This window comes from Capricornis sumatraensis, chromosome 12 (genome assembly GCF_032405125.1).
Source record: "Capricornis sumatraensis isolate serow.1 chromosome 12, serow.2, whole genome shotgun sequence".
NCBI lineage: Eukaryota > Metazoa > Chordata > Mammalia > Artiodactyla > Bovidae > Capricornis > Capricornis sumatraensis.
In genome coordinates this window covers 57,089,240-57,116,974 of record NC_091080.1, presented here as the reverse complement: position 1 = coordinate 57,116,974, position 27,735 = coordinate 57,089,240, and the positions used below count along the sequence as shown (strand labels likewise).

The window sequence follows — 27,735 nt, the reverse complement described above, 5'->3', positions numbered from 1 at the left end:
GCCTGGAGAATCCCATGGACATAGGAGCCTGGTGGGCTGCAGTCCATAGGGGTGCAGAGTTGGACACGACTGAGCGATTTAGCATACACACACATAAGTTTGCACATAGTTTGCTACAACTATGTGAGCAAATTTCTTAAAATATATCTCTATCTATAAATATTTATTTATCCTGTTGGTTTTGTTTATTTTGGAGAACCCAAACATGTTCACAAACAAAACTGCTTCTGTGTTTAAGAATTATCAGTGCACTAAAAACACTCAGGGATCCTATGAATGAAACCAGTGTTAATCATCTATGCTTTCATATCAATAAAACACTAAAGGTATTAGTAAGGTTGAAACAAACTAAAATCTGGGATATAATGCCATTATTGACCCTTGAAAGTAGAGAGACTTGCTTTACCATACAGTAAAAATATGATAATTTTAGAGATTCAGGACTTTTTTTTGGGGGGGGGGGTTGAAGAGTCCTTTGTTCAGCAGAAATCACTTGTAGAATCCCCAAATGTCAAAAGTGATTTAAAAAAGAGGTGGTTTGATAGAAACAAGGCTAGAAAGCTCTTCCAGACTCCCTCTAAAATACAAGAAGTCCTTGATGGATGCTGAGGTACCATAAAGTGCGGCAGAACCAAGTCTGAAAACGTGTCTGCCTTGTCCCTGACAAACCCTGTGCCACCGCCGCCACCACCACCCTGGCCATTTAACAGAGACAAGGGAAAGTAAATGACTTGCCCAAGGCTGCAAAATTAGTTAGAAGACAAACGGAGGCCTTAGAACTTTGTCCTTTATTATTGTGACTCTGGATCCAAATTTTTTTTTTAATTAAGAGCTATCTTTCTAAATGTGCACAACAATGTGGTAGGTTAGCAGCAGAAAAAAACCGCCACAATGGACACCTGTAGGGCTCTGTGGCATCGCTCCTGATGACTTCAGTGCTCCTACCAGAAGAAGGAAGCTGAGCCTTCATTTGCCTGCAATAGTGGCTCTATACTAACAAAAGAAGTAGATTCCATCCAGCACTAATAGTGCTGCAAATCAGAGCATCAAAATATAAATTAAATCACAATACTTTATTTCTGGAAAGTAGATCTTTGGTAAAAGTTGCCCTTGAAGTAGGACACAAAATAGCTATTTATATGCAACTTTACTAAAAATCACATTTTTACTTTGAAACACAAGTGTGGGTACTTCAATGAAATGAATGGAAAAATAAGATTATTTTCTCCATTTGACAGAGCTGGAAACACTGAATGACTTGTTCAAGGTCACACAAAAAATGAGTGTCAAGATCTCATCTAAGGTATAACTCCACCTTACTAGAATTTGAACTCTGGAAGGGCAGACACTTGTATTCACCCCTGTCAGCACCTGGCATGGCATCAGGCCTTACAGGGATGGATGCTATTATTAGAGCACGTGCTCTGAACAGGTATTAGGGGAAGTAACTGTATTAAGAGACTAAATGACTAAGAAATGGACCAGCTCCCTTTCGTATCATCCACAGGGTGGATCTGTAATGAAGAACTCAGAATGAAATGAATTACAAGAACAAAACACTCAGCTGGGGATTATAGGTCAGTATCATGGATGTACCCTATCAGTCTTTAAGATGGCTATTTGCAGTCTCATCTCCTTCCCACTACTTATGAAGAATCACAGCAGTCAGCATGCTCAAGTCCCATTTTTCTATCACTGACTTTTATACTCCTTATCACAAATCTTAAGACCTCCTTGGAGTCTCTTACCACCAGGGATCAAAATTAGACAAACCTCAGTCAGTTGTTTCAGTTGACCTTTGTTTGCACTTAATTCTTCTGCCAGGTCATTCTTTTTCACTTGTAGTTCAGAGATTTCCTTTCTCAATGGATTCACTAGTTCATAGAACCGAATCTTAAAAAAAAAAAAAGTCAATAAACAGTCAGTCGTGCAATGCAAATTACAATTAAAATTTGCTAATTAATAGTACTCTCAATTATCAGTTGTATAAATAAAAGTATTAAGGTAATACAGAAAAGTGTTAAGGGGCTTCAGATTATATGCCTATACACTAAATTTTGTTTGCTCAAAACTAAAACAAGGTGATCTTTAATTGGCCCTGACTTCTCCACTAATACTTTGAGTTCAATTTAGTCCCTTTAAGGCCCAGATTATCTGTAAGTCCCCGGCCCTGACACAGTCTCTCTTTCCCCTCTTCTATCAATACTCCACTTCCTCCTTACTTCTCACCTACTACTACAGCTAATTCTACACTATCAGCTTATTTCCTGAACACATCAAGTGTTCAGAAGTTTTGCTCTTGCTATTTCCTCTGATAGGAAAGCAAGCTCTTCCCCATATGTAAATATATGGCTCATGCTTTCACTCCCTTCAGGCCTCTGATCAGATATGACCTTATTAATAAAACCTTCCCTGACTCCCCTGATATATATATATATATATATTTTTTTTTTTTTTTTTTTGGCCAGGCTACACTGTTTGAGGGATTTTAGTTCCTCAATCAGGGATTGAACCCAGACCTGTGGCAGTGAGAGCATGGAGTCCTAACACTAGACTGCAGGGAATTCCCTCGCCTGACCTGATTTAATACAGTACCTTCAGTGACAGCAGTTCCTATTTTCACTCTGCTCTTTTCTCCATACCACTGATGACAAACATGCTACTTGGTTTAGTTGGCCGTGTGTGTTGCTCCACAGGAATGTAATCTCTGGGGGAGACAGGAAGATTTGTCTGGTCTGTGCACTGCTCTGTCCCCAGTGCCTAAATATATATATGAAAAGCCTTGGAGAAGGAAATGGCAGCCCACTCCGGTATTCTTGCCTGGAGAATCCCATGGAGAGAGGAGCCCTGTGGGCTAGAGTCCACGGGGTTGCAGAGTCAGAAACGACTTAGCAACTAAACCACTACTACCATCCTAGGCGCTGGGTGAAGCTCTACTTACTACCAGTGCCGTGTAAGGGATAAATAATCAGGAGGTATCCTTCATGTCACTACTACCAATCAGTTCAGATTTCTCTTTCCACTCTCAATTCTCTCCCTAACTTAGTAAAGTGTTCCATCTGACAAGTTTCTACAAAACTAAGCTATCCGCAAGTTAGGAGAAGGCAAGTAGTGACTGATTATTGTATAGTCATACAATCTGAAACTCCTTAATGTATTGCTGTATTGTAGGAGTGCCACATTTGGTAAGAGGCCAGTACTAAAGCTAGCACTTAACACAATAAATCTGTGTATAATTAACTAATTAGGACAATACTGTCTGAAAACAAAAGATAAGACAAAGAACACCAGAGAACAAAAACATGTACGACTGCCACTAATGGAATACTTTCCAGCTATGATGAATAAAGAGCCTCAATGACAGCAGTTGAGATACATCATTGGTTCTGGACAGTACTGGAGGCAGAAAAATTTATGCTTGAGCTATCTAAATAAAAAGCTGGACGAACGAAACAGTACTCCATTTAATAGGAAATTATTAATCTAGAAACCTTATCCAGTGAGAACCAAGAGAGGCAATCACCACTCCAGCAAAAATAAAAGATAATATTTATTATGTGTTTACTAAGTTCTGAGCACTGTTAAGCTTTCTACGTACATATTCACAGTTAATCGTCACAATTACCTCAACAGAAAAGTGCTGTTAATTTATTATTATTTTTTTACGTGAAGTAGTTGATTTATAACATTCTGTTAGTTTCAGGTGTACAGTAAGATAATTCAGTTATACACAAATATATATATATATATATATATATACACTCTTTCTCAGATTCTTTTTCATCATAGATTATTATAAGATATTGAATAAAGACACTGTTATCATTATTAAGCCTTTTACAGATGAAAAATTTCAGGCATCTTAGGGTGAAATGAATTCTGTGTATCACAAACAGATGTGTGTGTGGGATGTGTGTGTGGGATGTGTGTTCTTGGGACTTGTAGGCCACTGCTGCCACTCTGAGACACTTTTAGGAAATCCAAGAGATCAAAACTATTTGCCTAGTTCAGTTCAGTTGCTCAGTCGTGTCTGACTCCTTGCGACCCAATGAACCACAGCACGCGAGACATTCCTGTCCATCACCAACTCCTGGAGTCCACCCAAACCCATGTCCATTGAGTTGGTGATGCCATCCAACCATCTGATCCTGTTGTCCCCTTCTCCTCCTGACCTCAATCTTTCCCAGCATCACAGTCTTTTCAAATGAGTCAGCTCTTTGCATCAGTTGGACAAAGTACTGTAGCTTCAGCTTCAACATCGGTCCTTCCAATGAACAGCCAGGACTGATCTCCTTTAGGATGGACTGGTTGGATCTCCTTGCAGTCCAAGGGACTCTCAAGAAACTTCTCCAACAACACAGTTCAAAAGCATCAATTCTTCGGTGCTCAGCTTTCTTCACAGTCCAACTGTCACATCCATACATGACCACTGGAAAAACCATAGCCTTGACTAGACAGATCTTTGTTGGCAAAGTAACGTCTCTGCTTTTTAATATGCTGTCTAGGTTGGTCATAACTTTCCTTCCAGAGAGTAAGGGTCTTTTAATTTCATGGCTGCAATCACCATCTGCAGTGATTTTGGAGCCCCAAAAATAAAGTCTGACACTGTTTCCACTGTTTCCCCATCTATTTCCCATGAAATGATGAGACCAGATGCCATGATCTTAGTTTTCTCAATGTTGAGCTTTAAGCCAACTTTTTCACTCTCCTCTTTCACTTTCATCAAGAGGCTTTTTAGTTCCTCTTCACTTTCTGCCATAAGGGTGTTGTCATCTGTATATCTGAGGATACTGTTATTTCTCCCTGCGATCTTCATTCCAGCTTGTGCTTCATCCAGCCCAGCGTTTCTCATGATGTACTCTGCGTATAAGTTAAACAGCAGGGTGACAATACACAGCCTTGATGTACTCCTTTTCCTATCTGGAACCAGTCTGTTGTTCCATGTCCAGTTTTAATTGTTGCTTCCTGACCTGCATACAGGTTTCTCAAGAGATAGGTCAGATGGTCTGGTATTTCCATCTCTTTCAGAATTTTCCACAGTTTATTGTGATCTACACAGTCAAAGGCTTTGGCATAGTCAATAAAGCAGAAATAGATATTTTTCTGGAACTCTCTTGCTTTTCCTATGATCCAGCAAATGTTGGCAATTTGATCTCTGGTTCCTCTGTCTTTTCTAAAACCAGCCTGAACATCTGGAAGTTCACGATACACATATTGCTGAAGCCTGGCTTGGAGAATTTTGAACATTACTAGCGTGTGAGATGAGTGCAATTGTGTGGTAGTCTGAACATTCTTTGGCATTGTCTTTGTTTGGGATTGGAATTAAAACTGACCTTTTCCAGTCCTGTGGCCACTGCTGAGTTTTCCAAATTTGCTGGCATATTGAATGCAGCACTTTCACAGCATCCTCTTCAGGATTAGAAGTAGCTCAACTGGAATTCCATCACCTCCACTAGCTCTGTTTGTAGTGATGCTTCCTAAGGCCCATTTGACTTCACATTCCAGGATGTCTGGCTCTAGGTGAGTGATCACACCATTGTGATTATCTAGGTCATGAAGATCTTTTTTTTGTACAGTACTTTGTGTATACTTGCCACCTCTTTGTAATATCTTCTGCTTCTGTTAGGTCCATACCATTTCTGTCCTTTATTGAGCCCATCTATGCATGAAATGTTCCCTTGGTATCTCTGATTTTTTTGAAAAGATCTCTAGTCTTTCCCATTCTATTGTTTTCCTCTATTTCTTTGCATTGATCGCTGAGCAAGGCTTTTTTAATCTCTCTTTGCCATTCTTTGGAACTCTGCATTCAGATGGGAATATCTTTCCTTTTCTCCTTTGCTTTTCGCTTCTCTTCTTTTCTCAGCTATTTGTAAGGCCTCCTCAGACAGCCATTTTGCTTTTTTGCATTTCTTTTCCATGGGGATGGTCTTGATCCCTGTCTTCTGTACAATTTAACGAACCTCCACCTATAGTACATCAGGCACTCTATCAGATCTAGTCCCTTAAATCTATTTCTCACTTCCATTGTAAAATCAAAAGGGATTTGATTTAAGTCATACCTGAATGGTCTAGTGGTTTTCCCTACTTTCTTCAATTTCAGTCTGAATTTGGCAATAAGGAGTTCATGATCTGACACACAGTTAGCTCCTGGTCTTTCTTTTTTGCTGACTGTATAGAGCTTCTCCATCTTTGGCTGCAAAGAATATAATCAATCTGATTTTGGTGTTGACCATCTGGTGATGTCCATGTGTAGAGTCTTCTCTTGTGTTGTTGGAAGAGGGTGTTTGCTATGACCAGTGCATTTTCTTGGCAAAACTCTATTAGCCTTTGCCCTGCTTCATTCTGTACCCCAAGGCCAAATTATATGATTATCTCAATGCAAATAAATGTTAAATCAAAAACAATTCTTAGAAAAATTGTGAATATATTATATACTTGTTTTTATGACCCACGATCTTTCAGACTCTGGCTGGTTTGACAAAACACCAGAAAGATTGATTCCTGCCACAGCTAAACCATAATCCAAAACTGTCTGCAATTTTCATTTCTCAAATACTAGTTTTTTTTTTTTCTAGACATTATTTCAGTTGCAAAATTCCAAGTAGATACATTTACAGTACTAATTAATGCATTATTAACAGACACAGTTCACATAAACAAAAGCTCCTCAATAATTTTTAGAGTGTCAATGATACTGATACTAAAAATATTTGAGACCACTGCCATAGATCAATCCCATGTACATACCCATGTAACCAACACCACAGTTTAGAACTTGACCTACATAGATCCATAACCATCTCCCCCAAGCTATCCCTTCATAATCACATCACTCCCCTCTCCTCTGCTGTCCCTAACCCCTGGCAACCACTGTCATCTCTATAAACATTACAAACCACCAGAGTTCATGATAAAATAATTCATTTCTATGGATCTTCCAACCATTAACCCCATTTATTTGCTTGACTTCAGAGCTCAAAGGTCAATACACTTTAAAATTTGGTCATCTGAACATCATTTCATTACCTTCAGATCAGAGCCATAAATTAATGTATCACTTGGGTACTTGAAAAGTTATGGCCATTATGGAAATGGCAAATTTTAGTCTGAAAATACAGTTGTTTTTTTTTTTTTATGATACAAGACACTTACTGATACATATTCAGGAATAGAAAGCTGATCTTCAGGAAAACTTTTTAGCTTCATATATTGCTCTTCTGTCAACTCAAAGTCACGCAAGTTTCGACGAATATCTCCAGCTTTCTCTCTTAGCTGAAGATTTGTCTCTTCTAGTTGTTTCTGTCTCAGTAAAATCGTTTCCATTTCTTGTTTCATTAGTTCTTGATATTTTCTACAATATCACAGAATGTATGGTAAGGTTAAAAAAAATCACAGAGACATAATTTCTCAAAGTTCCTATTTTACAGTAACATCAAATTAAATGAGAAACAGCAATATTTTTGGCTCCAGCTAAATGCTTACTTAACCAGTTAAACACGAAATGACGAAGTTATACTAATTACTAAGTGTGCAGCAAAAAAAATTATTAAATAGAAAATGTTAATAGCTTTTAAAATTCAAATTATAAAATTATACATTTCCTCTGCTTAAGGTGTAAATCTGATATATCTGCTTTAGACCCTACTCACTGAAGTAATTTTCATTGTCTTTATCCAGGTAATTTAAGATGGTAACACAGAACCACCATAATGTCAATACAGACAACGAGGTAATGAAAACAGTACTTGGCACCTTTCTCAAGGAATACATGTAGTAGACATGGTTAGTTGCCTACTGGAAAATTTTGAGCAGTAAGGGACCATATGAATCCCCCCCACCATTGTATCCCATCAACATACAAACACTATTTGTCTTATCTTAAAACAAATGAAAAAAAAAGCCCCCACAATTTTTTACCCCATTTCACTGCCCATTTTGTTCTCAACAGTTTTCTATATGCACTCTCTCCATCGCCTTTCCTTTTAAACAAAGGCTAATAAGGTTTTCACGCTTCCAGCAAAATTTCCAGGTAACTGAAAAATCCAGATTATTAATAATCAATTCTTATTTCTTTTTATCTCTATCAATAGCACTCGAGACATCTGCCCTCTCCTTCTTTCATCTGGTTTCCCAGATACCATATTATTTTCCTCTTCATTTTTCTCCTGTTTTATTGGCAACATTTTCCCAGTCTTTTTATCTTGTTTATCTTAATGTTGGGATTACTTGGTCCTCTCCTCTTGTCTATGTTCACTCCCTTGGGGAATTCATCCAGTCTTGTGAATTAAATACTGTCTGTATCCTAATGGCTCCTAGATTTATCTTTCTAGATCAGACTTTTCATATATATCCACATGGATGTCTAATACAATAACTCTAACCTAACGTTCCAAACTAAACTCTCGCTCTTCACTCACAAACCTATTCCATTATGTTTTCACCATCTTAGTTGACAGCAATTCCATCCTTTGATTTATTCAGGCCAAGGATTGGTACAATCCTTGATTCCTCTTTCTCTCCTAAACCCCACACTGAATCCATTAGGATATCTTACCGGCTTTACTTTTAAAATATATTCAGAATCCAACCTCTTTTTACCACTATCAAGAGGATTACAGCAAATGTCTCCTAACTGCCCTCCCTACTTCATTTAATTTGATCAGTGTCTAAAGAACTAGAATAGAAGCCCTATTACCCAGTAGAGTGGTTTTCAAAGTGTTACCCACAAGCCAGTAGCAGCACTCACATCATCTGGGAACTTGGAAGAAATGCAAATTCTCAGGGCCCAACCCAAGTCAGAAACCCAGAGTGTGCCCAACAGTCTTTTCCCACAAGCCCTCCAGGTGGCTCTGATGCATGGTCAAATTTGAGAACCACACTCATCTAATGTGATAGTGGCTGATAACTGGTCAGATAATTTTTTAACATATCAGTTAAATAGTAAAATCTCATAAATGGAAAAGATGCCTCCTTTTACATTTACCTCTAATTAAAATATAGAAATAAACATCATTTGAAACATTTTGCCCTCAGGGTCTAGGTTTTTTGTCATGTGGGAGATGTGCCTTGTTTTTCTGTAAATCATTTCTCACAATTTCCAAGTTCAATTTCTTTACAATGGCAGGAAACCTTTTAAAAAGATACTTGAGAAAAAAATCTGAGCATATTTTTTATAGATTTGATTTCTGCCCCAATCTCTAAACATCTCTTGCTTACACTTATTTAATGATCTTTTAGTTACTCACTTTTATTGAATCATTCCAAAGAGTTCATTATAATTTGCAAATAAATGTATATGCCTTTGTATTCATTTTAAAATATAATTTTAATTAAGTTATAGAAGTATAGTAAGCACAGTTGGCATAGGTATATTTGAGAAAAATACAAGGAACTTTGGATAAGCACACAACTGAGCTGGAGAAAGTAGGCAGGCAAACAGAAGGTACTTCAGCCCAAAAGAAGCCAAAGGACCACAGAATATATCAATACTTTCTATAAAGCAAATGAAGAAAGGTTAAGACAGCTGGTTCAGTACAGTTCAGTCACTCAGTCGTGTCCAACTCTTTGCAACCCCATGGACTGCAGCACGCCAGGCTTCCCTGTCCGTCACCAACTCCCGGAACTTGATCCAAACTGATGTCCATCGAGTTGGTAATGCCATCCAACCATCTCATCCTGTCATCCCCTTCTCCTCCTGCTTTCAATGTTTCCCAGCATCAGGGTCCTTGCCAATGAGTCACTTCTTTGCATCAAGTGGCCAAAGTATTGGGAGTTTCAGTTTCAGCATTAGTTCTTCCAATGAATATTCAGGACTGATTTCCTTCAGGATGGACTGGTTGGATCTCCTTACAGTCCAAGGGACTCTCAAGAGTCTTCTCCAACACCACAGTTCAAAAGCATCAATTCTTTGGCACTCAGCTTTCTTTATAGTCCAACTCTCATATCCATACATGACTACTGGAAAAACCATAGCTTTGTCTAGAAGGACCTTTGTCGGCAAAGTAATGTCTCTGCTTTTTAATATTCTGTCTAGGTTAGTCACAGCTTCTCTTCCAAGGAGCAAGTGTCTTTTAATTTCATGGTTGCAGTCACTGTCCACAGTGATTTTAGAGCCCAAGAAAATAGAGTCTCTCACTGTTTCCATTGTTTGCTCATCTGCCAATGAAGTGATAGGACCGAATGCCATGATCTTAGTGTTCTGAATCTTGAGTTTTAAGCCAGCTTTTTCACTCTCTTCTTTCACTTGCATCAAGAGGCTCTTCAGTTCCTCTTTCTCCCATAAGGGTGGTGTCATCTGCGTATTTGAGGTTATTGATATTTCTCCCAGCAATCTTGATTCCTACTTGTGCTTCACCCAGCCCAGCACTTCTCATGACGTACTCTGCATTTAAGTTAAATAAGCAGGGTGACAATACACAGCCTTGATGTACTCCTTTTCCTATTTGGAACCAGTCTGTTGTTCCATGTCCAGTTCTAACTGTTGCTTCCTGACCTGCATACAGGTTTCTCAAGAGGCAGGTCAGGTAGTCTGGTATTCCCATCTCTTTCAGAATTTTCCACAGTTTCTTGTGATCCACAGTCAAAGGCTTTGGCATAGTCAATAAAGCAGATTTTTTTTCTGGAACTCTCTTGCTTTTTCCATGATCTAGCAGATGTTGGCAATTTGATCTCTGGTTCCTCTGCCTTTTCTAAAACCAGCTTGAACATCTGGAAGTTCACAGTTCACATACTACTGAAGCCTGGCTTGGAGAATTTTGAGCATTATTTTGCTAACAAGTGAGATGAGTGCAATTGTGTGGTAGTGTGAACATTCTTTGGCATTGCCCTTCTTTGGGACTAGAATGAAAACTGACCTTTTCCAGTTCTGTGGCCACTGCTGTGTTTCCTAAATTTGCTGGTATATTGAGTGCAGCATTTCAAACGCATCATCTTTTAGGATTTGAAATAGTTCAACTGGAGTTCCATCACCTCCACTAGCTTTGTTCGTAGTGATGCTTCCTAAGGCCCACTTGACTTTGCATTCCAGGATGTCTGGCTTTAGGTGGGTGATCACACCATCGTGGTTATCTGGGGAAGATATTTTTGTATAGTTCTGTTTATTCTTGCCACCTCTTCTTAATACCTTCTGCTTCTGTTAGGTCCATACCATTTCTGTCCTTTATTGAGCCCATCTTTGCATGAAGTGTTCCCTTGGTATCTGTAATTTTCTTGAAGAGATCTCTAGTCTTTCCCATTCTGTTGTTTTCCTCTATTTCTTTGCATTGATCACTGAGGAACGCTTTCTTATCTTTCCTTGCTATTCTTTGGAACTCTCCATTCAAATGGGTATATCTTTCCTTTTCCCCTCTGCCTTCAATTTCTCTTCTAGAGTTCAAAATGCAGTTCTTGGGTGCATTCTCAAAAATGACAGAATGATCTGTTTGTTTCCAAGGCAAACCATTCAATATCACAGTAACCCAAGTCTATGCCCCAACCAGTAATGGTGAAGAAGCTGAATGGTTCTTTTAACACCTACAAGACTTTCTAGAACTAACACCCAAAAAAGATATCCTTTTCATTATAGGGACCTGGAATGGAAAAGTAGGAAGTCAAGAATATCTGGAGTTAAGAGGCAAGTTTGGCCTTGGAGTACAAACTGAAGCAGGGCAAAGGTTACCAGAGTTTTGCCAAGAGAATGCACTGGTCATAGCAGACAGCCTCTTCCAAAAACGCAAGAGAAGACTCTACACTTGGACATCACCAGATGGTCAATACCAAAATCAGATTGATTATATTATTTGCAGTCAAAGATGGAGAAGATCTACACAGTCAGCAAAAACAAGACCAGGAGCTGACTGTGGGTCAGATCATGAACTCCTTATTGCCAAATTCAGACATAAATTGAAGAAAGTGGGGAAAACCACTAGACCATTCAGCTATGACCTAAATCAAATCCCTTATGATTATACAGTGAAAGTGACAAATAGATTCAAGGGACTAGATCTGATAGATAGAGTGCCTAAAGAACTATGGACAGAGGTTCATGACATTGTACAGGAGGCAGTGATCAAGACCATCCCTAAGAAGAGGAAATTCAAAAAGGCAAAAGGGTTATCTGAGGAGGTCTTACAAACAGCTGAGGAAAAAAGACAGGAAGTTAAGTGGTGATAAGTTTAGAGTGCTTCCATTTTCATGTATGGTTCAGTTATATCTGTAATATGTATTGAATGAATATCAAATTCTGGCTTTTTGTATTTTTGTGTATTATATCAAGTAGTTTTTTCTTAGTCTGGATGCAAAAATGATTACTGTCTTTAAGATTTCTCTATTTTAGCTTAGAATCACATGCACGAATAGGTAATGACATTATTTTTAACTGCTAAATAGATATTGTTGATTTTTAAAACTTTTACCTGGCATCTTTTTGTTGGAAAGTCAATTGGTTGTCTAATCTCAGGGCTAGTACCTGCTTCTGGTGAAGTGCATCATTAAGTTTCTCCTCCAATTCTTCAATCTTAATCAAGAGAAAAAGGTAAATAACAAGGTCAATTTGCAAATATAATAAAACCTTCTGTTTGTTCATACAAATGGTTATTAAACTATGCTCTGAATCTGCTGCCTCATAAATCATTTTTTACCAGGCTGTCATTGGGATTATTTTTCCCTTAATCTAATCTCTCTGAGGCCAGGGCCGGCGGCCGGGAGGAGCAACCCGAGGAGCGGTGGCTGCGCGCACAGGAGGGCCTAGAGGAGCTATCCCACGTTGAAGGTTAGGAACGGCGGTGGTAAGGAGATACCCCTTGTCCAAGGTAAGGAGCAGCGGCTGTGCTTTGCTGGAGCAGCCATGAAGAGATACCCCACGCCCAAGGTAAGAGATACCCCACGCCCAAGTAAGATGGTAGGTGTTGCAAGAGGGCATCAGAGGGCAGACACACTGAAACCATACTCACAGAAAACTAGTCAATCTAACCACACTAGGACCACAGCCTTGTCTAACTCAATGAAACCAAGCCATGCCTGTGGGGCAACCCAAGACGGGCAGGTCATGGTGGAGAGGCCTGACAGAATGTGGTTCACTGGAGAAGGGAATGGCAAGCCACTTCAGTATTCTTGCCTTGAGAACCCCATGAACAGTAGGAAAAGGCAAAATGATAGGATACCAAAAGAGGAACTCCCCAGGTCGGTAGGTGCCCAATATGCTACTGCAGATCAGTGGAGAAATAACTCCAGAAAGAATGAAGGGATGGAGCCAAAGCAAAACAATACCCAGTTGTGGATGTGACTGGTGATAGAAGCAAGATCTGATGCTGTAAAGAGCAATATTACATAGGAACCTGGAATGTCAGGTCCATGAATTAAGGCAAATTGGAAGTGGTCAAACAAGAGATGACAAGGGTGAACATCGACATTCTAGGAATCAGCGAACTAAAATGCACTGGAATGGGTGAATTTAACTCAGATGACCATTATATATACTACTGCAGGCAGGAATCCCTCAGAAGAAACGGAGTAGCCATCATGGTCAAAAAAGAGTCCGAAATGCAGTACTTGGATGCAATCTCAAAAACGACAGAATGACCTCTGTTCGTCTCCAAGGCAAACCATTCAATATCACAGTTATCCAAGTCTATGCTCCAACCAGTAATGCTGAAGAAACTGAAGTTGAATGGTTCTATGAAGACCTACAAGACCTTTTAGAACTGACACCCAAAAAAGATGTCCTTTTCATTATAGGGGACTGGAATGCAAAAGTAGGAAGTCAAGAAACACCTGGAGTAACCGGCAAATTTGGCCTTGGAATGCAGAATGAAGCAGGGCAAAGACTAATAGAGTTTTGCCAAGAAAATGCACTGGTCTTAGCAAACACCCTCTTCCAACAACACAAGAGAAGACTCTACACATGAACATCACCAGATGGTCAACACTGAAATCAGACTGATGATATTCTTTGCAGCCAAAGATGGAGAAGCTCTATACAGTCAACAGAAAGAAGACCAGGAGCTGACTGTGGCTCAGATCATGAACTCCTTATTACCAAATTCAGACTCAAATTGAAGAAAGTAGGGAAAACGGCTAGACCATTCAGGTATGACCTAAATCAAATCACTTATTATGATTATACAGTGGAAGTGAGAAATAGATTTAAGGGCCTAGATCTGATAGATAGAGTGCCTGATGAACTATGGAATGAGGTTCATGACATTGTACAAGAGACAGGGATCAAGACCATCCCCATGGAAAAGAAATACAAGATAGCAAAATGGCTGTCTGGGGAGGCCTTACAAATAGCTGTGAAAAGAAGAGAACAGAAAAGCAAAGGAGAAAAGGAAAGATATAAGCATTTGAATGCACAGTTCCAAAGAACAGCAAGGAGAGATAAGAAAGCCTTCTTCAGCAATCAATGCAAAGAAATAGAGGAAAACAACAGAATGGGAAAGACTAGAGATCTCTTCAGGATATTAGAGATACCAAGGGAACATTTCATGCAAAGATGGGCTCGATAAAGGACAGAAATGGTATGGCCCTAACAGAAGCAGAAGATATTAAGTAGAGATGGCAAGAATACAAGAAGAACTGTACAAAAAAGATCTTCATGACCCAGATAATCATGATGATGTGATCACTAATCTAGAACCAGACATCTTGGAATGTGAAGTCAAGTGGGCCTTAGAAAGCATCAGTATGAACAAAGCTAGTGGTGGTGATGGAATTCCAGTGGAGCTGTTTCAAATCCTGAAGATGATGCTGTAAAAGTGCTGCATTCAACATGCCAGCAAATTTGAAAACTCAGCAGTGGCCACAGGACTGGAAAAGGTCAGTTTTAATTCCAATTCCAAAGAAAGGCAATGCCAAAGAATGCCCAAACTACTGCACAACTGCACTCATCTCACATGCTAGTAAAGTAATGCTCAAAATTCTCCAAGCCAGGCTTCAGCAATACGTGAACTGTGAACTCCCTGATGTTCAAGCTGGGTTTAGAAAAGGCAGAGGAATCAGAGATCAAATAGCCAACATCCGTTGGATCATGGAAAAAGCAAGAGAGTTCCAGAAAAACATCTATTTCTGCTTTATTGACTATGCCAAAGCCTTTGACTTTGTGGATCACAAGAAACTGGAAAATTCTGAAAGAGATGGGAATACCAGACCACCTGACCTGCCTCTTGAGAAATCTGGATGCAGGTCAGGAAGCAACAGTTAGAACTGGACATGGAACAGCATACTGGTTCCAAATACGAAAAGGAGTATGTCAAGGCTGTATACTGTCACCCTGCTTATTTAACTTTTATGCAGAGTACATCATGAGAAATGCTGGACTGGAAGAAACACAAGCTGGAATCAAGATTCCTGGGAGAAATATCAATAACCTCAGATATGCAGATGACACCACCCTTATGGCAGAAAGTGAAGAGGAACTAAAAAGCCTCTTAATGAAAGTGAAAGAGGAGAGTGAAAAAGTTGGCTTAAAGCTCTACATTCAAAAAAAGAAGATCATGGCATCCAGTCCCATCACTTCATGGGAAATAGATGGGGAAACAGTGGAAACAGTGTCAGACTTTATTATTTTGGGCTCCAAAATCACTGCAGATGGTGACTGCAGCCATGAAATTTAAAGACGCTTACTTCTTGGAAGAAAAGTTATTACCAACCTAGATAGTATATTGAAAAGCAGAGACATTACTTTGCCGACTAAGGTCCCTCTAGTCAAGGCTATGGTTTTTCCTGTGGTCATGTATGGATGTGAGAGCTGGACTGTGAAGAAGGCTGAGCACTGAAGAATTGATGCTTTTGAACTGTGGTGTTGGAGAAGACTCTTGAGAGTCCCTTGGACTGCAAGGAGATCCAACCAGTCCATTCTGAAGGAGATCAATCCTGGGATTTCTTTGGAAGGAATGATGCTAACGCTGAAGCTCCAGTACTTTGGCCACCTCATGAGGAGTTGACTCATTGGAAAAGACTCTGATGCTGGGAGAGATTGGGGGCAGGAGGAGACGGGGACGACCGAGGATGAGATGGCTGGATGGCATCACGGACTCGATGGACGTGAGTCTGAGTGAACTCCGGGAGTTGGTGATGGACAGGGAGGCCTGGTGTGCTGTGATTCATGGGGTCGCAAAGAGTCAGACATGACTGAGTGACTGAACTGAACTGAATCTCACTGAAAAACTCTTTGACAATTGGGGTTTATATGCTGGTGCCTTGCCCAGATAATTTTTTCCTGGGCAGACTCTGCACATATTGTAGATCCATATATCTGTCTGAAACATGTCTTCAACTGACTACTACATGGGTGATGCTACAAATGTCTAAAATGAACCTAGTCACCCACCTCACCTAATCTTATATTCTTTGCATCTCCTTGATCTCCAGAGCAAAAAAATTTCAGTCACATTTGATACATCTCTCCCATTGCTTATTCTGATCAAAAATCAGTTTTTTTATTGTTGAGTTTATTCCATAAAAAGGTGTCACAACTACACCATCCTCTTTAACATCCACTGACAAGTCTTCGTTAAATCCCTGTCATATCTTACCTAGATTATGACAGTGGTTTCCTACTCTTTCCCCACCTTCAGTTTTGTGAATCTCCAAAACTATCTCCCTTTACCGTATCTTTTAAAAATGCTATCAAAAATGTATTTCCCCAGTGTTAAATCCTTCAGAGGATCCTCACTGTCTTCAGAATAAATTCCAAAGTTCATGGCATTCTACACTACTCTTTTTTTCTTTTTAAAGTTACTTATTATTTATTTAATTTTGGCTGTGCTGGGTCTTCGTTGCTGCATGTGGGCTTTCTCTAGTCGTGGACAGCAGGGGCTACTGTTCCTTGTGGTGTGTGGGCTTCTGGCTGTGGTGGCTTTTCTTGTTGTGGAGCACGGGCTCTAGGGCGTCAAGGTCTTCAGTAGCTGGGCTCAGTAGTCCTGGCTCTTGGGGCTTAGTTGCTCCATGGTATGTGGGATCCTGGACCAGGAACAGAACCTGTATCTCCTTCACTGGCAGGAGGACTCTTATCCACTGTACCACGAGGGAAGTCCCTCTACTATTCCTTCTTGATCTGGCCCTTGCCAACCATGCCTGTTGTCACTAGCTTAAAAGAAAACTCTATTCTAGCTAAAATAAATGCTTGCCACTCCTCAAACATGTTATGCTCTCTCTTAAGTCTCCATACACTTGAGCTGACTCTTAGTCCATTTAAAAAATTCTTTACTCTCTCCCTTTTAACCCAGGCAATTCTTGTTCACCCTTTAAAATATGCAGATTAACATAAGTCAATCCTTAATAAAACTTTCATATGGTTTTTGTCCCACACTATTCCAATAACAATACTTGTTCAGGTTATGAATCCCCTCCATAATGCCCAATCCAATGGTTATTTCTGCATATTTATCTTACAAGATAGCATGATTTGGCAGAGTGGACCACTGCATCCTCTTTCATCTTATGTGATACTCCTTTTGGTTTCCTTCCTTAACTCACAGGACCCTCTTAAGCTTCTCAGGTTCCCATGATGGATTTTTTTCCTCTACCCTATTTCTAATGTTTGACTACCCCTTGACTTGGTTTGGGGTCCTCTATTCTCCCCAGGTAATGTCATCCAATAACAAAGTTTTATGTGGTACTTACATGTGTATAACACAGGAGACCTGGGTTCGATCCCTGTCAGGAAGATCTCCTGGAGAAGGGAATGGCACCCCACTCCAGTATTCTTGCCTAGAGAGTCCTATGGACAGAGAAGCCTCGAAGCTGCAGTCCAAGGGGTCGCAAAGAGTCACTGAGCAACTAACACTGTCACATGCTGATGTATATTATATACAAACACACAGACACACACAGACACATCTACCTACCCTCAGTCATGGACTTTCCCCTAAAGTCAAAGTGACAATTTCATCTGGGAGTCTAATTGGCATTTAAAGTTTAATGTGTTCAAAACAGAACTTATATTTTACCTCCTACATCAGTTTTCTTCCAGCCTTCTATGTCTCAATAAATGGCTCCAGGAGATGAAGCCAAAAACTTGAGTCTTACACAAGGCAATTATCTAGTACTGTCTTCCTCTTCAACCTTACCTGCTTTTAGTCTATTGCTTCAGTGACATTTTGAAAACAGAAATCAGGACATATAAGTCCAATTGCCTAAACTCTTCAAATGGCTTCTCTAACACACAATTGAAAGCAAGGGTTAACATATCAAACTGATGGGCCAAATCCTGCCCATGTCCTGTTCCTATATAGCCCACAAGCTAGGAACAGGTTTTACATTTTTAAAGTTGTTAAAAGCCAAAAAAAAAAAAGAAGGAAGAATATGTAATACACCATATGCAAGCTGGAAAGCCTAAAATATTTACTGTCTTGCCCAGACCTTTACAGAGAAAATTTGCTGACTTCCTATCTAAAGCAGAAAATTCCCATTGCTAAGCAATGCAGTATCACATGACCCTGAAGACAGCTTATTTAATTGTTCGATGTTGTCTCTCACTTAAATGTGAGCTCCATAAAAAAGGGACTCTTGTCATATTCATTGCTGTATTCCCAGTCACATGTCTCAATAAATGTCTTAAATCAACAAATGATGACCACATTCCTCATAATTACCATTCTGCAAATCAAGAAGACTGTTACCGTCAGGACTGAAACTTCTGCTTTTTTCAGGGTGGGAACTTTAACAGTTTCAACTGACTTCTAGATTTAAGTCCCTCGACTCAGAGACAGTCAAGCTAGGGAGATACCCTCCAGCACTTCCCAGGCAATGAGGAACCCAGGCACCAGTAGTGAGAGATAAACAAAAAGAGATTTTAGCATTTAAAAACTGACAGGCTAGAAGAGTGAGGAGGAGAGGAATAAGGAAGTGGAGCAAGCAAGGAGAGTTAGACAGCAAATAAGTGTGCATAAAAGTGCACCGAACAGTCCTCTAAGATCAGGAAGCCTGGCCTCAGCAACTCCCCTTCCAGGGCTCTCAGTTAGCAAGCAGCTGAGTGGGGAATGGGAATCAATGCTTGGGAAGTATCCTGTGAATAATCTGCTTGGGTTTTTAGAGATGGAGAAATCAAAGCAACATGAGTCCTAGTAATAAACTATACCATTAGTTTTGAAAAGTATTAAAAAGCAGAGACAGCACTTTGCGGACAAAGGTCCATCTAGTCAAAGCCATGGTCTCTCCAGTAGTCACATACGGATGTGAGACTTGGACCATAAAGAAGGCTGCGTGCAGAAGAATTGATGCTTTTGAACTTGGTGTCGGAGAAAACTCTTGAGAGTGCCTTGGATAGCAATGAGATCAAACCAGTCAATCTTAAAGAAAATCAACCCTGAATATTCATTGCATGGACGAATGCTAAAGCTCCAATACTTTGGCTACCTGATTCGAAAAGCTGACTCACTGGAAAAGACCCTGATGCTGGGAAAGACTGAGGGCAGGAGGAGAAGCAGGTGACAGGGGATGAGATGGTTGGATGGCATCACCAATTCAATGGACATGGGTTTGAGCAAACTCTGGAAGATAGTGAAAGACAGGGAAGCCTGGCGTGCTGCAGTCCATGGGGTCACAAAGAGTTAGACACGACTGGGCAACTGAACAACAACATACCACTAGTAATAAGCTGTAATAAACATAAAAAACTATATTGTTCCCATATTGGTGTGGAGAGATGTTAGATTATACAGATTCACTTATTTCTGAACTAAGAAAGATCTTGAAGAGAGGAAAAAACTGTTACTTGTCTCTCTTTCTCAAGTAACTCTGATTTTTACTAGCAGCAGCAACATGTCCAGTTAAAAATATAGACTTCCCAGCTTCCCTCTCCTGGCACCTAGGTGTAGCCATGCTATATAGTCCTAGTCAATCAAGGTCACCAGCCTGAGCTCTAGGAAAGCTCTTTAAAGAACAAATTCATTTGGCATATGCTGCATTTTTCCATCACCCTTCTCCTTATTTCTGCCTAGAACATGGACACAACAGCGGAGGCAGATCAGCCATCTGTGCTTTTGAGGTGAAAAACATATGCTATTTTTATAGCCACCCAGCAGATTAAAAGGAGCCTGGGTTTCTAATGATATCAATGGTAAATACCAGGTCTAAGTTGCCTATATTCAGAATTCTGTTATACCAGAGAAACAAAATCCTTATCCTGCTTAAGCTATGGTTTCCACACTTTTGTGACTGGCAACAAATGTTTTTCAAAATTCTCATACTAAGAGCTGAACACTGGACAGCTGGTTCAATCTTTTTCCATAGAAGAAATACCTATAATATTCAAGACACTTGATCATTCAGGTCTACTTGAAAGCTTCTGATGATGGGAACCTCAATAACTTAAAATCGGGCCATTTAAATGTTAATAGTAACAAATTAAATTCAGCAAAAACCTACCCTCCCTGTGATTTGCAACCATTTTCATGGCACTACAGTTCATGCAGGAAAATTCATTTTTTTCAATGCTGAACATGACATTTTCACCTTCATATACAGGATGTTCAATGCATCGGTAAGCTCTGGAGAATAAATGAGTGGCGAAAAATACTATTCCTTCATCAATCCCAGACTCACATATCTTCACACTTTTCATCTCTGAAGCCAGAATGCATCTTACAAACTACAGCACATAACAGTTTAATTTGGCAGTGTTTAACCTTAGTAGTACATGTAATAGTTCGTTTTATAATCCAGGTGTCCTGGATTTGACGAATTACAGATTAATTCTTCTACCTTATAATACTTCTTCCCATGCATGCATGCTAAGTCGCTTCAGTCATGTCTGACTCTTTGCAGCCCTATGGACTATAACCCACCAGGCTCCCCTATCCATGGGGATTCTCACTTCTTCCCATATTTGACAGCAAATATTTTGTCAGAAAGTGAAGAGGAACTAAACAGCCTCTTGATGAAAGTGAAAGAGGAGAGCGAAAAAGCTGGCTTAAAGCCCAACATTCAGAAAACGAAGATCATGGCATCTGGTCCCATCACTTCATGGGAAATAGATGGGGAAACAATGGAAACAGTGTCAGACTTTATTATTTTGGGCTCCAAAATCACTGCAGATGGTGATTGCAGCCATGAAATTAAAAGACCCTTACTCTTTGGAAGGAAAGTTATGACCAACCTAGATAGCATACTGAAAAGCAGAGACATTACTTTGCCAACAAAGGTCCATCTAGTCAAGGCTATGGTTTTTCCAGTGGTCATGTATGGATGTGAGAGTTGGACTGTGAAGAAAGCTGAGCACTGAAGAATTGATGCTTTTGAACTGTGGTGTTGGAGAAGACTCTTGAGAGTCCCTTGGACTGCAAGGAGATCCAACCAGTCCATCCTAACGGAGATCAGTCCTGGGTGTTCACTGGAAGGACTGATACTGAAGCTGAAGCTCCAGTACTTTGGCCACCTCATGCAAAGAGTTGATTCACTGGAAAAAACCCTAATGCTGGGAAGGACTGGGGGCAGGAGGAGAAGGGGACGACCGAGGATGAGATGGCTGGATGACATCACCAACTCGATGGACATGAGTTTGAGTGAACTCCAGGAGTTGGTGATGGACAGGGAGGCCTGGCATGCTGCAATTCATGGAGTCGCAAAGAGTCAGACACGACTGAACTGAACTGAACTAAACTGAACTGAAGGGGTCTCCAAGCAGAACAACTCTAGTGCTTGTATACAAAAAAAACACAGGAATGTAGAGTAGGCAGCTATCCTGGAGAGGAATTTGGAAATACACTTAAATGAAGTAGACATATATCCCGCAGCCAGAAATTCCACTCCTGAGTATATGTGTCAATGTGCTCACTCACTCAGTCATGGCCAGCTCTTTGCAATCCCATGGACCGTAGCCTGCCAGGCTCCTCTGCCCATGGAATTTTCCAGGCAAGAATACTGGAGTGGGTTACCATTTCCTTCTCCAATATATATCTCAAATCAGGTCTGGAAGAGAAATATCTAAAGAAGGCCACACCACATGTGGTGGCAAGGGTTTGGAGGCAACCTGTGGGCCTATCACTGTGGGAGGGGGTGAACAGATGGGTAGACACCAGACTGTGGCTGCTGGAAGCAAAGGACTACATGTACATGTAGCAACATGAAGGATTTTAAAAACTGCCCTGAGTTGAAAGGAAAAACTATAAAAGAAATAAAATCTAAAACAAAACATGCAGTTTAGATTTATGTAAAGGAAAAAATAAGAAAAATACTAATTTTCAAGATAAATGTTTATAATAATAACTACAATTGGAGTACAACCTTTAAAAATTATGAGATGGCCCCCTGGTGGTCCAGTGGTTAAGAATCCACCTGCCAATGCAGGGTACACAGGTTCGATCCCTGGTCCGGAAAGATCCCACATGCTATGGGACAACTAAGCCTGTGCGCCACAACCACTGAGCCCATGCTCTGTAACACTGAAACCTGCACGCCCTAGAGCCCATGCTCTGCAACAACGGAAGCCACCGCGATGAGAAGCTCATGCGCTGCAACTAGAGAGTAGTCCCCATTAGCCACAACTAGAGAAACCATGTGAGCAGTTTAAAGATTCAGCACAGCTGAATTTATTTATTAATTTAAATTAATTGATTGATTGATTTCATTTATAAATCAATAAATAACTTGAAAAATAAAAATTGTGAAACACTATGTTGTACACTTGAAACATATAATACTATAAATCAATTATACCTCAATAAAAAATTTTTTTTAAAGAATAAATGTTGAGAACGCAGTCTCTGGCTCTGTATTTTGGGAACTGGACAGAAAATGGAAACTAAAAGTGGAAATAAAGAAAAGGCAATGGAAGAAAGCATAGAAAAGAAAAAAGAAGTAGAAAAAAAGAAACAGTCTAGAGTTAAACAGGTGCTTGCAGATATCGTGAAGCAAGTGGACTTCTGGTTTGGAGATGCAAATCTCCACAAGGATAGATTTCTTCGAGAGCAGATAGAAAAATCTAGAGATGGATATGTTGATATATCACTTCTTGTGTCATTCAACAAAATGAAAAAATTGACCACGGATGGAAAGTTCATAGCCAGAGCACTAAAAAGTTCTGCTGTTGTAGAGCTGGATTTAGAAGGCACCAGAATCAGGAGGAAAAAGCCACTGGGTGAAAGACCAAAGGATGAGGATGAGCGGACTGTGTATGTGGAAGTACTTCCCAAGGATGTTAACCACAGCTGGATTGAGAGAGTATTTGGGAAATGTAGCAATGTTGTTTATATAAGTATACTACATTATAAGTCTACTGGGGACCCAAAGGGATTTGCCTTCGTGGAATTTGAAACAAAAGAACAAGCTGCAAAAGCTATTGAGTTTCTTAATAACCCACCAGAGGAAGCACCAAGAAAACCTGGTGTAGTTCCCAAGACAGTGAAAAACAAGCCCATTCCTGCTGTCACAGTAACTGAAGAAAAGAAAAAGAAAAAGAAGAAGAAAGGCCGAACAAAGAAAGACGACAATATCCAGACCAAGGAGTCAAATATGGACGCGAGCAACGAAAGTGTCTGTAAGAAAAGATCAAGGACCACATCTGAGAGCTCTGAAGTAGAGGTTACTGAACCCCAAAAGCAACCCACAAAGAAAAAGAAAAAACAAGAAAAAAACCGAAGTATCCAGCTTACCTTTAGTCAAAGCAGGGAAGAGGAAAAGAAGTGGCTCTGAAGATGCAGACTGCCTCACTCCCAAAGCGAAGGTTACGAAAGTGTCTCAGAAAGACAACATTAAAAAAGAAGCTCCAAAAGTTTGTAAAGAAAGCAAAGAATTAGAAGTCTCTACGGAAGAGGAAAAAGGATACTGGAGATATAAAGGACGGATCCCTACCGAAAGCAAAAAGAAAGCATAAGAAAAAACATAAAGAGAGGCCTAAAATGGGAGAAGAGGTTATTCCATCACGAGTACTATCAAAAACAGAATGGTTGCATTTGAAGAAAGAGTATTTAGCACTGCAAAAAGCCAGCATGGCTTCTTTAAAAAAAAAACAATATCCCAGATAAAATCACAATCAGAAATGGAAACAAATGGAGTACCTACTAATTCCAGAATGAAAAATGAAAAAACAGTGAAGAGTGTGGTCCTCAGGAGAAAGTTAATACAGCAGGACCACAGTTTCTGAGTGGTGTGATTGTGAAGATCATTAGCACCGAGCCTTTACCTGGCAGGAAACAAGTCAAGGATACTTTGGCAGCAATCTCAGAAGTTGTTTATGTTGATTTGCTGGAAGGAGATACAGAATGCCATGCTAGATTTAAAACTCCTGAGGATGCTCAAGCAGTAGTAACTGCACATTCAGAAATTAAAAAGAAACACTGCTGGAAACTAGAGATTCTTTCTGGTGATCATGAACAGAGGTATTGGCCGAAGATTTTGGTAGATAGGCAGGCCAAACTTAATCAACCTCGTGAAAAGAAAAGTACCAGGTCTTACTGAGAAGTTAATCACCAAAGCTGAAAAGATTAGACTTGAAAAGACTCAACAAGCAAGTCAACACATTAGATTTTCTGAATATGACTGAAAAAATTTTTTTGTTTACCTCTTCAGATTTCACTGGGTACTAGAACTATTCTTAGGAATATCTTTTTTTTATGGTGGTAATGCATAATGTGTTTCTAAAACCTACATTTAATTAAACAGTTGTTCTTTAATTTGTAAATACGACTTTTCCTGGAGACAGTTACATTGTTTACCACAGTTTTTCTGTAAACCTTGCGTTTGTTGAAATTATATGACACAAATCAACCTCAAAGTGATTTAGAAAATAAATGTGTTTGAAATTATCAAAAAAAAAAAAGAATAAATGTTAAAAGATAAAGGCAAACATAAAGAGGAGGAGGAAGGGAAATGCATTACAGGAATAAAAGAATAAACATACAAAATAAGAAGTTATCGTGCAAGGGTCAATGATGATTATGTATCATAAACTCAGGAATATGACTAATTTAATTTTCTACATTTTCAGCCCAACCAGAAAACCACCACAATAAAAAATTATATAAAGCACCATGGGATACAATGTAATAATAATAATATAGTGTTAAGCAAGTATAACTACCCCTATTACATATTGTACAAGGGTCAGACATGACTGAGCACACACTCCATCACAGCCATCTAAGAGTTTATGTGCATTGATTAATCTTCCTAACAACTCCATGAAGTACAAAACATGATTATTATTTTACAGGAAATCAGGGAACAAAAAACTTAAGGAATCTGTCCAAGGTAAATGTAAGGGCTAGGATTAAAACTCAAACTGTGAGCATCTAGGACTGCAGCTCTAATCTGCTATACTTGGAAGCATCTCAAGAGTAAACCACTATTCCAGTAACGTAAACATTACATTTTAAAAAGAGAAACCATTGACAACTGAGCACAATGCAAGGTGAAAATGAGCAGTTTAAAAAGTAGCCAAATAAAATGTAATTTTGAATGTGGTACACAGCTGAATACCACAGAATACTTAAGGCTTCCCTGGTGGTCCAGTGGTTAAGAATCCTTTTTGGAAAGCAAAGGACACCGGTTTGATTTCTGGTCTATGAAGATCCCTCATGCAACGGGGCAACTGAGCTCCTGTGCGACAATTAGTGAGCCAGCCCCCTGGCCACAACTACTGAAGCCTGCGCACTCCAGGGTTCGTGCTCTGCTACAAGAGAAGCCACCGCAATGAGAAGTCCTCACACCACAACTAGAGAGTGGCCCCCTACTCGTCGCACATAGCAAGAGACACCCAGCACAACCAAAAGATAAATAATTATTTTAAAAAACAGATTATTTGTTGACTGCCTGGGTCAAAGAATGGAGACCTACCTTGGGGTTCTTCAATTAGTTCCAGTGAAGGAGATCTTAGGGGTAGAGATACATAAGCCAGTATCACCATGGGAATCCATTTGAGGAGTAAAAATATGACTCAAGGAAAAGAAATGGGAAACCACTGGATACAATGATAAAATATCAAGTGACCTAGTCTTGGTAGGTGACACCACAGAGAACCTAAAAGAAAGTCTTAGGAGACTTACTTGGATGGAATACAGGCTTTAGCTTTCCTGGTGTTAATCCCACCTGGCTCCATCACTTCTTTGTGAATGGCTTTGGTAAGGTATTAACCAGTTGTGGTTCCATTTTTTCAAGAGCAAATGGGGTTCAGTTACTCATATAAGAAACAGCCAAGCATATGCTAGGTGCCAGAGACAGTTCTAAGCATTGAAGCTACAACAGGGACTACAAAGATGTCCCCTGTTCCTGTGCTTAGGAATCTTACACTCTATTAAGAGACAAATACCCAACAAACAAGGCAAGTAGTCCTATGAACGTGTATAAAAGGCACAAAAAATAAACAGGGTGAAAACAATGAGAATATTATTTTAGTCAATAACCACAACAATAACTAATACTTACTGTGTACTTAACGAAATACCCATCTAACTTATTCTATTGGTTCACTTAATTTGATGGGTCAGAGAAGATGCTCTAAAAGCACCTGTACCTCAAACAGTTGTACGGCTCAAATGAGATAACACGTGAAAAGCTCACAGAGCAGAGTCTGGCACAGAATAGGCACTCAATAAACATTAACTATTAATGTTTTTTTAAAAATGTACCTAAACGATTTCTTTACATCATCAAGACCTTGGGGTTTAGGACATTTCATTTTCCTAGAGAGGTGTGGTCAAGAAATTTTTCTAGCAGCATGATCCCTATACATAGGCAAGAACTACCCAAGACTGACTTAACAGAGAAAAGATAAGACATAACTGAAACCAAATGGGAGGGGAGGAGATAGGTAGAGCTGGAAGTCAAGAGCAAAGATGGAGGGTTTACCATCTTCCATATCTCTTCTCTGGGGAAAGAGAAGACTTTCTCAGAAGACAGAGTAGTAAGACTTAAGCAGTGTCTCCTATCTTTCTGAAATCCCTGTAAATTTTTTTATCACTAGTGACAACTTTACCAGGTCTTACATAAAATACTCTAACTATAAAAAAAACCACAAAAGGCAGAAAAACAAGGACTGAGGCATTCCTTCTTATTTGGCAGATAATTATTAAAGCTACGGTAACTGAATTTGTTATACTTGGTACTACGACACAGGAACTATCAAATAGGAGGGTATAAAAGAAACCAAATCTCCACGGTAGAGGATTAAACAGATTCAATAATGTAATAATAATCTTGATTCTTCCTACCCAGCTAATCCTATCAGAGCTAATTCTCAGTGAAGCAGAAAAACAACTTGGCTAGAAAAAAAACACCGATAATTATTTTCTCAAAATGTTAAAAAGTATCAAGTTCCGATTATATATTCATAAGTTTAATTCTTATTTATCTGCAGTTTGAAGACAACAAAGCACACTGATAACAAAATTTACATATGATCTTACCTTTGTAAGATAATCAACCTTCAAATTATCGATCATCATATTTTTCTGTGATAGCTCTATTTTCAGTAACTGAATATTATGAAGCAGTTCTTTCCGTTCAATTAGCTGCCTGGTGATTTTGATCTTGCCATCCTGCTCTTCTGATGAGGAAATATCATCTGTAGGAATTGTTGTTTCTAAACTAATATCTTCAGATTCCAGGGAGCTAGAGATGTTCATTTTTTTTGATGCCTTGCTGACTTTTCGAGACATTTTAAATTATTACGGGTCACTTTTCGTTTCCAACTCTATTTCAATTTTCTGTAGATTAAAAAATATTGATTTAAATATATTCAAACATTCTTTGTGGAAAGCAGAAAGTTTATCAAAGATATACTAAGGATTCCCTAAGAAATTATTATGCAAATGGGAGGAC

The 27,735-nt window shown here is 39.4% G+C and overlaps 1 protein-coding gene and 1 pseudogene across 1 annotated transcript in view; one reads left to right on the top strand and one right to left on the bottom strand.

The window, feature by feature from the left end:
* Positions 1-27,572, bottom strand: part of PIBF1 (progesterone immunomodulatory binding factor 1) — a 229,162-nt gene extending 201,590 nt beyond the window's left edge. Inside the window, exons 1-4 of the mRNA XM_068984596.1 lie at positions 27,321-27,572; positions 12,393-12,493; positions 7,153-7,351; positions 1,774-1,893 (exon numbers count right to left, since the gene is read on the bottom strand). Of these exons, the coding sequence (XP_068840697.1) occupies positions 1,774-1,893; positions 7,153-7,351; positions 12,393-12,493; positions 27,321-27,572 (672 nt within the window). The remainder of the gene's footprint in view (positions 1-1,773; positions 1,894-7,152; positions 7,352-12,392; positions 12,494-27,320) is intronic.
* Positions 22,714-24,460, top strand: LOC138089228 (la-related protein 7 pseudogene; annotated as a pseudogene).
* Positions 27,573-27,735: the final 163 nt, after the last annotated feature.